The 10,036-nt window shown below is 36.9% G+C and overlaps 1 protein-coding gene across 3 annotated transcripts in view; it reads right to left on the reverse strand.

Moving 5' to 3' along the window:
* AP4E1 (adaptor-related protein complex 4, epsilon 1 subunit) overlaps nt 1-10,036 on the reverse strand; it is a 67,643-nt gene that overhangs the window by 26,052 nt on the left and 31,555 nt on the right. For all 3 annotated transcript variants that reach the window (XM_010839493.1, XM_010839492.1, XM_010839494.1), the window contains 4 exons: nt 8,404-8,543; nt 6,980-7,092; nt 6,754-6,872; nt 1,488-1,790 (listed from right to left, as the gene is read on the reverse strand). In XM_010839493.1, coding sequence (XP_010837795.1) covers nt 1,488-1,790; nt 6,754-6,872; nt 6,980-7,092; nt 8,404-8,543 — 675 coding nt within the window. The remainder of the gene's footprint in view (nt 1-1,487; nt 1,791-6,753; nt 6,873-6,979; nt 7,093-8,403; nt 8,544-10,036) is intronic.

Below are 10,036 nucleotides of genomic sequence, written 5' to 3' on the forward strand. Positions count from 1 at the left end.
CCAGCTCTGGAGAAGGCAATGGCACCCCACTCCAGAAAATCCCACAGACAGAGGAGCATGGTAGGCTGCAGTCCATGGGGTCGCTGGGAGTCAGACACGACTGACCGACTTCACTTTCACTTTTCACTTTCATGCATTGGAGAAGGAAATGGCAACCCACTCCAGTGTTCTTGCCTGGAGAATTCCAGGGACAGGGGAGCCTGGTGGGCTGCCATCTGTGGGGTCGCACAGAGTCGGACACGACTGAAGCGACTTAGCAGCAGCAGCAGCATACAACCAGCTCAGATAATTTAGAAATGCAGGTAATTCTCAAAAATTTAATTGGCATCTCACACTCTGAATTTGGAAAAGTTTTGTTTTGGTAAGATTCTTAAATAGATGAAGCTATGTCATCATCATTATCTTTCAGATAGAAAAAGAAGTAGAGTTACTAACTAGCTTAACAGCATATGTATTCATACAGCCTCAGGAATGTTAAACCAAGGCCTCTGCCCATGAGGAGCTAATGAAAAAAATTAATGAACAAAGGTTCAAAATGAATACAAGCCATGAATGTGCTCAGTCACCTCAGTCATGCCCGACTCTTTGCGATCCTATCGACTATAGCCAGGTTCCTCTGTCCATGGGATTCTTCAGGCAAGAATACTGGAATGACATTTCCTCCTCCAGGGGATCTCCCCAGCCAGAGATCAAACCTGCATCTCCATCTGAATCATAATTAATGGGAATGCCCATCCTCTCCTGTAGAATATGACATCTAACATAAAAATCTGAAAAATCTGACTTCCTCTTCGAAGTTTTCAGATTTACACCAATCTGAGGGAGAACTCAAAGTGAAATGTGACTAAGTGCTTTGCCTAAAAGGGCAGGTGCTGAAAGCAGGTGGGAGAAGGAAAGGTGAGTGATCAGGTTCCAGAGTAGTAAAGATTTAGATGGTAGATGCATAAAATAAAGTGGAGAAATTTTTTTCTTACATTCTCAAAGAGAGTAATAATAAAATGATATATTAGAGAAGTTTGAAGGAGATAAAATTTTTAATTTCTCAAATTATTATATGTTAAAGGAGATTGTCACAGAATATAAACCCCTTCCACAGCAGTTCTCCAGAACACATTAGTCTTCCTTACTATTTAGGATCACTATTGAACTAGAGGAGAAGGCGACAACAGAGGATGAGATGGTTGGATGGCATCATTCACTCAATAGACATGAGTTTGAGCAAATTCAGGGAGATAATGAAGGACAAGGAAGCCTGGAGTGCTGCAGTTCAGGGGGTTGCAGAGTCAGACACAACTTAGCGACTGAACAACAACAACTGAATAGAAGCTCTCAAATCCTCTCTCACACTAACATGAGAAAAACACCAACCTTCATCTTAAGTGCTACAGAAATTACATTTTGGTACATTATAGATATATCTCAAATGCAAGAATTATTCTTTTTAAACACAATGCAACCCTTAAAAAGACAGAATGCAGATGTCTTACCACCATGTCTTCACAACTCTTATCAAGTGGAAGTAAGCTCTTCATCAATTTTATATTCTCATGCAAGTGTTTTAATTCAAATGCATGCTGTCTCAAGCAAGTATCCAAAGATGTGGTAAATTCCTGGATTAATCTCTCAACTATATTAGAAGAGTGTGCTTGGGGTGTCAACTTGGTCACAGCAGCTATTATCCAGGCTTTTGTTTCTGAAGAAATGGAGTCATTCATAAGTAACTTGTAGAGCTTGGTTATAACTTCCTCTGGTGTTTCCTTATTTAAGAGATAGGAATACTCTCCTAACACCTGTAAGTAAAACAAAGAAATGAATATATGCAAACATCAAGTTAGATAGCAATTATACTCAGAAATCTAAACAAAGTGTCTGCAGAGTAAATTTAATCTATACTAAGCATATTCTCACAGTAAAAAAATTATTAAAAATAAAATTGCATATTTTAGGTCAAAATTACACCATGAATTGGGGAGGAGGAAATGGCAACCCACTCCAGTATTCTTGCCTGGAATGTTCCATGGACAGAGGAGCCTAGCGAGCTACAGTTCATAGGGTCACAAAGAGTCAGATACGACTAAGCAACTGAACACCACCACCATGAACTGGAAGTGAATACAAGAAGGACTTTCACATCTTTATTATTAACAATATATAAAGCATCATATCTTTACAAGTTAGCTTTCTTCTGAACTTCCAGGTTTGGATGTTGGTTTTTACAAGCACTTTCACATTCTGTTACTATTTTCCAATAACCATTTAAACAAGTGGTTCCCACACACTAGCATGCGTAAGAGCCATCTGAAATGTTTCACAAAAATACAGATTTCTGACTCTACTCCCAGATAATCTGATTTAGTATGTCTGTGGTGGGGATCTACAATACACATTCTGAACAAATACCATCTGATTCTGATACAGATGATCCACAGAAGAGACTTTGAGGAACACTGATCTATGTTACACATTCTCTTTTCTACATCTAACTTATTCAGGTCTCAACACCATCACCAAAAGAATTTAATCAACATCTATAGAACACACCACCCAACAGTAAGCAGGATACTTTTCGAGCACCCACAGAACATTTAACAAGACAGACTATATCTTAGGCCATAAAATAAACCTCAAGAGACTTAAAAGAACTGAAATCATAAGAGTATTTTCTCTGACAACAAACTAAAATCAGTAACAGGAAGGACAACAGGAAATTTTCAAGACACTTAAAGACAAAACAACACCCTATCTTTCCATTACATAAATGAGGAAAGAACACTCCCAAACAGTCTATGAAGCCAGTATGACCTTGATACTAAACCCAAAGAGTAGGAAAAAAACAAAACAAAAAAAAGTAAAAAAAAAAAAAAAGAAGATCCCTCATAAACAGAGATGCAAAAATTCTTAACACAGTCTCAAGAAATCTACAAAAAAAAAAAAAAAATTCTAGATTAATAAGTGAATTTAGCAAGGTATAAGATCAAAATACAGAAATAAACCACTAATCTATGAAAAAGGAGGCAAGCGTATAGGATAGAGAAAGGAACAGTTTCTTCAATAAGTGGTGCTGGGAAAACTAGACTGCTACATGTAAAATGATAAAATTATAACATTTCCTCACATTATATACAAAATTAAACTTAAAATGGATTAATGATCTAATTGTAAGACCTGAATCATACAACTCCTAGAAAAGAACATTCTTTAACATAAATTGTAACGATATTTTCTTGGATCTGTCTACTAAGGCAAAAATAAACAAATGGGACCTAATTAAACTTAAAAGCTTTTGCACACTAAAGGAAACCATCAACAAAATGAAAAAACAACCTACAGAATGGGAGAAAATATTTGTAAACAATGCAACCAGCAAGGACTTAATTTCCAAAATATACAAACAATCCATACAACTCAGTATCAACAAAACAACTCAATGAAAAAATGAGCAGAAGACCTGAATAGACATTTTTCCAAAGAAGACATAAAGCTGGCTAACAGGCACAAGAAGACATAAAGCTGGCTAACAGGCACAAGAAAAGATGCTCAACATCACTAATTATTAGAGAAAAGCAAATCAAAAACCTCAGTGAGATATTACCTCACACCTGTGAGAATGAGTATTCTCAAAAAGTCTACAAATAACAAATGCTGGAGAGAATGTGGAGACAAGGGAACCCTTCTACATGACTGGCGGGAATTTAAATTGGTGAAGCCACTACAGAAAACAGTATGGATGTTTCTTTAAAAAATACAAAAGAGCTGCCATATAATCTAGCAACTTAACTCCTGGGCATATATATCCAGAGGAAACCAGAGTTCAAAAAGATACATGCATCCCAATGTTCAGTGCAGCACTATTTACAATACCCAAGATATGGAAGCCACCTAATGTCCACTGACATCCTGAAAGGATAAAGAAGATATGGTGTATGTATATATATATATATATATACACACACACACACACACACACACACACACACACACGATGGTCAGCCATGAAAAAGAATGAAATAATGCTATTTAAAGCAACATGGATGGAACTAGAAATTATCATACTAGGTGAAGCAAGTGAGAAAGAAAAAGACAAATACTGTATGATATCACTTATACGTGGCATCTAAAATGTGACACAAACCAATTTATCTAAGAAACAGACTCACAGGTAGAGAAAACAAACTTATGGTTATCAAAGGGGGTAGGAGATAGGGGAGATATAACTTAGGAATTTGGGATTAGCATATACAAACTACTATATATACAACAGATAAATAACAATGTCCTACTGTATAGCACCAGGAACTATATTCAAAATCCTATAATAAATCATAATGGAAAAGAATGGCTGCAATCCATGGGGTTGCGAAGAGTCAGACACGACTGAGCGACTTCACTTTCACTTTTCACTTTCATGCACTGGAGAAGGCAATGGCAACCCACTCCAGTGTTCTTGCCTGGAGAATCCCAGGGACGGGGGAGCCTAGTGGGCTGCCGTCTATGGGGTCGCACAGAGTCGGACACGACTGAAGTGACTTAGCAGTAGCAGTAGCAGTATAACTGAATCACTTTGCTGTATGCTAGAAATTAACACACACTGTAAATCAACTATATCCAATAAAATAAAATAAAATAAATAATAAAAAAAAACAAACCAGTGGTTACCAGTGGAACGAGGGAAGGGGGAAGGAGCAAGTTAGGTATAAGGGATTAAGAGATACAAACTACAAACAAAGTATGAACTAGGTAAGCAACAAGGATGTACTGAATAGTACAGGAAATTAGACCCATAATCTTATAATAACCTTAATGGAATATAATTTGCAAAAGAAAGAATCAACATGCTGTACACTTATAACTGATATAATATTAATACTGTAAATCAACTATACTTCAATTCCAAATAAAGAATTTGAAGTTTCTCCTAAATTTGTATCACTTTCGCATCGCCAGAACCCTAACCCTAACCTGAACTATCTTAAATCAGGGACCATCTGTATCTAAGTATAAATCTAACAAAACAGGGACAGGATTTGTATGCTGTAGAAAAAGAAACACTCTAAATATATGAACATATACAAATGGCTACCAAATACAGCAATCAATTTAGGCAAAGATTATCAATGCTAAAACCATTGATAAAAGACAGCTGAAGAACAGATGCTCACACAGTCTCATAGAATCACCTCACAGATTAGTTCTAAATTAGTAAGAAGAAATGGTACCTTTACAATGGAGAGAATATGAAGATCACCATCTTAACCAAAGACATTAACAATCACCAATAATTGGAGGAACTGATATTATATGCATCCTGATATGATGTAATGGGAAGTACATATTGACAATGTTGTATTCTTGCTAAAAATGTTTACCTGAACCAGACATAGTCCAATTCAGAATGCTGGACTTTCTACAAGTATTCATCCAAAAAAATAACAATGTCATGAAAACAAAAAAAAACAAACAAAAAAAAACCTGAGGATCACTGTAAAATACAGAGGCTAAAAGAAAAACTAAATGCAATTTGTGAACCTTGACTGGATATGGGGTAAGGAGGAATGGAAAAATAGTCATAAGAGACATTTTTTGGATAACTGGATTAATATGAATATGGACTGTATATTGGGTGACATTAATGAATTAAGGTCATGTTTTTCAGTTGCAATAATGGTTTTATGGTTATCTAGAATGTGACTCTTGGGAGATTTATATTGAATTCTTTTATAGGGGAAGCAGCTATATATAGAGATGTAGATGAAGTAAAGCAAGATGGTTAAAAACATTCACTGGGAATCTAGATGAACAGTACAGGGGTATTTATTATGCCACTTTTTCACCTTTCTCATAGATGAGAAAAGAATTCTTACATAAAAGTCTGGGTAAAATTTAATTTAACATACTAACATTTGACAAAACCATAAAATATTAAAGTGTGAACATCCTATGACCCAGAGATGCACTTCTCCAAATCTCCCCCTACAGAAATGCTCAATCACATGCACAGGAAAGAATATACGAAGGTGACAGGATGTATATGATTATGTAAGCCTTATACTCTACAAAATTGTAACCTCACTTTGCAAAGAGATGATCTCCCTTGCAGGCTTTGATGAAGCAAGCCTCCATGTTGGGAGGCCCACACGGCAAGAAATTGAGGACAACTCTTGGAGCCAAGGGCAGCCAACAGTCAACAGTCCGAACATCAAACCTTCAGCCTTAGAGCTACAAAAAACTGATTTCTGCCAACAACCACATGTGAGCCTGGAAGCAGATCCTTTACTAATCAAGTTTCAGATGAAACAGCAGCCCCAAGGGACACCTGGATTGCACCCTTAAAAAGCCTTAAGCAGAAAACCCAGCTAAGCCATACCTGAGCTCCTAACCCACAGAAACTGTGAGATAACAAATGTATGCTGTTTTAAGTTTGTGGTAACATGATTATGCAACAATAGAAAGCTAGCATACCACAGCTTCATGAGTATTCACATATTCATATACAGATTCACAACAAATGCATTGTATACAGACAGGCATCTAAATAAATACCCATATTTAAAAGACTATTCAAGTGAGAGGGCAGAGAGAATGAATACACAAGTAAATAGGTAAGTGATAGAAGGTAGCCACTGGGAAAGAAAATCGGCAGCTGAAGGAGTTAACAGATCTGAAATAAATGATTTCTGAAGAAATACATTATCAGTATTTGTCTTTATAAAAAATAATATTATAAACATTTATGAGTCAATGTACTTTGCTTACCCAACTCATAACTTGAAGAAATCTCTGTGGATAGAACACATTTTCCACATCTAGTAAAGTAAGATAAGACTGAACTGCATAAAGTCTAAGTTGTTGATTTTCTGTTTCATCATCAAAACCTACAAAGGAATTGATATACCATTTTAATTTCCATTAAATTCTCCAAGGACTCTGTAATAAAAACATTTAATTTTAATATCTTTACAGAATGCAATAGTTTACTAACCTTCTGCTAGCAGTCTCAGAAAGTTATTGGGAATATCAGGATGCATCACATCTCCTCCCACTGAAAATACAGCATTCATTGTCTGAATAAACCACGCATTATCAGGAGCATATGTGTCCACAGTGTTAAGAACAAGTACATTTCCAAATGCCAGTTATTAAAATTACCCTTCCTGAATCAATCTTTGCAAAAATAACCCTCAATTCATCCCAGTTTGGCATTTATAATTTTAACTTCTGCCAATAAATTTTTCTATACTCTAGCTTTGTGTAAAATAGGTGTTCAGTAAAGCTTATTTAGTAAACTTAGTAAACCAATTCATGTTGCTTTTTTTTATCTAGCACCATATTTTGGACATAATAGGCACTCAATTAAATGTGAAATAACTGAAAGAAATATTCCAGCTGACTGTGGACAAATACATAATGGAAAATGACATGCACTTCAGAAAGGTTAAGTGTTGTGATATGTCTTTCTGAACAATTGTTTACCCTCTTTTCTAATCTGTTCCTCTTCAGTTCTAAAATTCTACCATTCTGCTAGCCAGGGCTATAGCACTGGCCAGGACAAAACTATACTTAAGCATTCCAAGATAATTTGACTGACATTACTCATTCATTCATTCAATCTTAGATTTAAACAACAAACATCTTAAAAAGAATGTTGAGTAACCTTGGGGCCTGTAAAGTTCCTCTGAGTTTTTAAAAACAAATGTGAAGAAAAGTAACACGTAAATGGAGTTTGTGACCATTCCCAGTATAAGCAATCATGTAAAGGCTAAATTTTAGCATACTGATATCCTCACCAATCTCCCTCAAACAACAAGAACTTTTACTCAGGAAAGAAACTGAGTAGGAAGTAAAGTCAAAGACAAGGAGGGATAAAAGAAGAGTCAAGAGATTCCTGTATACTCCTGTTGATAATACGGCCCAGTAGAATAAAAAGAAACAGGAAAAAAGTTATCGCCCAGGAAGTCTACACAACTTTTTGTTTTTAACAATAAGAAAGGCTTGAACATCAGGAATGGAAGTTATTGCTGGGCCTCTGAATTCAACCTACAAGTGACTATGTCTATACCAATCATTTTAAAGTCACTGTGTAACACACTGCTATATTTAAAATGGATAACAAGCAAAACACTATTGTATAGCACATGGAACTCTGCTCAATGTTACGTGCCAGCCTGGATGGGACGGGGGTTTGAGGGAGAATGGATACATGTATATGTATATGGCTGAGTCTCTTCACTGTTCACCTGAACTATCACAACATTGTTAATCGGCTCTACCTCAATACAAAACGTTTTTGGTGATAAAAAAAATTTTAGTTAAAAAAAAAGGAAAAACATTTATTTTTTGAAAAATAAATAAATAAAGTCACTGTGTAACTAAAAAGTGTTTTATGACTCAGGGCCCAAAAGATATTTCTCAGCCAGCTCAGCTATTTTTCCAACCAAATTGACGATAATATATTCTTCTTTGCTCTGATGTAAATATTCAAGCATTTTCTGGACAATCACTGTTATATTCTGTGCATTAGTAATTCTGTAAAGAAGTTCCAGAGTCTATTTAAGAAAGAAAAACAAAAGCAGTATTATAAAACTATGCATGATAATCCCAATAAATACTGTAACATAAAGGTTTATACCCCGCTTTGATTCCTGGTTTGGGAAGATCCCCTGGAGAAGGGGTAGGCTACCCACTCCGGTATTCTTGGGCTTCCCTGGTGGTTCAGCTGGTAAAGAATCCATCTGCAATGCCGAAGACCTGGGTTCGAAAGATTCCCTGGAAAAGAGAAAGGCTACCCACTCCGGTATTCTGGCCTAGAGATTTCCATTGACAGTACAGTCCATAGGGTTGCAAAGAGTTGGACATGACTGAGTGACTTTCACTTTCAAAGGTTTTTAATAGTTGGTTCTTCCACTTTTATGTAGCTTTACTGGGCAGTTAACGGGAACTCAAGAAATACACATTTTAACCAGAATAGAACTTAAGGAAGGTAAAACCATTGTTGAAAAAAAGGAATTATAATCAATTCAAAAGTCTAAAACCCTTCGACTGATACAGATAATTATGATCTGACATCTCTACATTGACAGGCCATGCAAACACCAAAAAGTTAAAAGATTTATAACCTATTTTCTAAAAATGTAACAGCTTCTTCAATTCAGTTCAGTTGCTCAGTCATGTCTAACTCTTTGCAACCCCATGGACTGCAACACAGCAGGCCTCCCTGTCCATCACCAGCTCCAGAAGTTTACCCAAACTCATGTCCATTGAGTCGGTGATGTCATCCAGCCATCTCATCCTCTGTTGTCCCCTTCTCCTCCTGCCCCCAATCCCTCCCAGCATCAGGGTCTTTTCCAATGAATCAACTCTTCGTACGAGGTGGCCAAAGTACTGGAGTTTCAGCTTTAGCATCATTCCTTCCAAAGAAATCCCAGGACTGATCTCCTTTAGGATGGACTGGTTGGATCTCCTTGCAATCCAAGGGACTTTCAAGAGTCTTCTCCAACACCACAGTTCAAAAGCATCAATTCTTTGGTGCTCAGCTTTCTTTATAGTCCAACTCTCACATCCATACATGACCACTGGAAAAAGTAGAGCCTTGACTAGATGGACCTTTGTTGGCAAAGTAATATTTCTGCTTTTTAATATGCTGTCTAGGTTGGTCATAACTTTCCTTCCAAGGAGAAAGCATCTAAGCCTACGTTACACATGCCTGCATACTATGCATGTGTGTGTTTAAGCATTTTGGACGACTGGATTTTTGTATACATACATATACAAAAATCCAGTCGTCCAAAATGCTTTTCCATACTTCCCAAATAGAAAAGTGCACTTGAGTGGATCTGTCAGATCAGATCAGATCAGTTGCTCAGTCGTGTCCAACTCTTTGCAACCCCATGAATCGCAGCACACCAGGCCTCCCTGTCCATCACCAACTCCCGGAGTTCACTGAGACTCACGTCCATCGAGTCAGTGATGCCATCCAGCCATCTCATCCTCTGGCGTCCCCTTCTCCTCCTGCCCCCAATCCCTCCCAGCATCAAGATGT

Source organism: Bison bison, unplaced genomic scaffold (assembly GCF_000754665.1).
Source record: "Bison bison bison isolate TAMUID 2011002044 unplaced genomic scaffold, Bison_UMD1.0 scf7180017864118, whole genome shotgun sequence".
NCBI classification, from domain to species: Eukaryota; Metazoa; Chordata; class Mammalia; order Artiodactyla; family Bovidae; genus Bison; species Bison bison.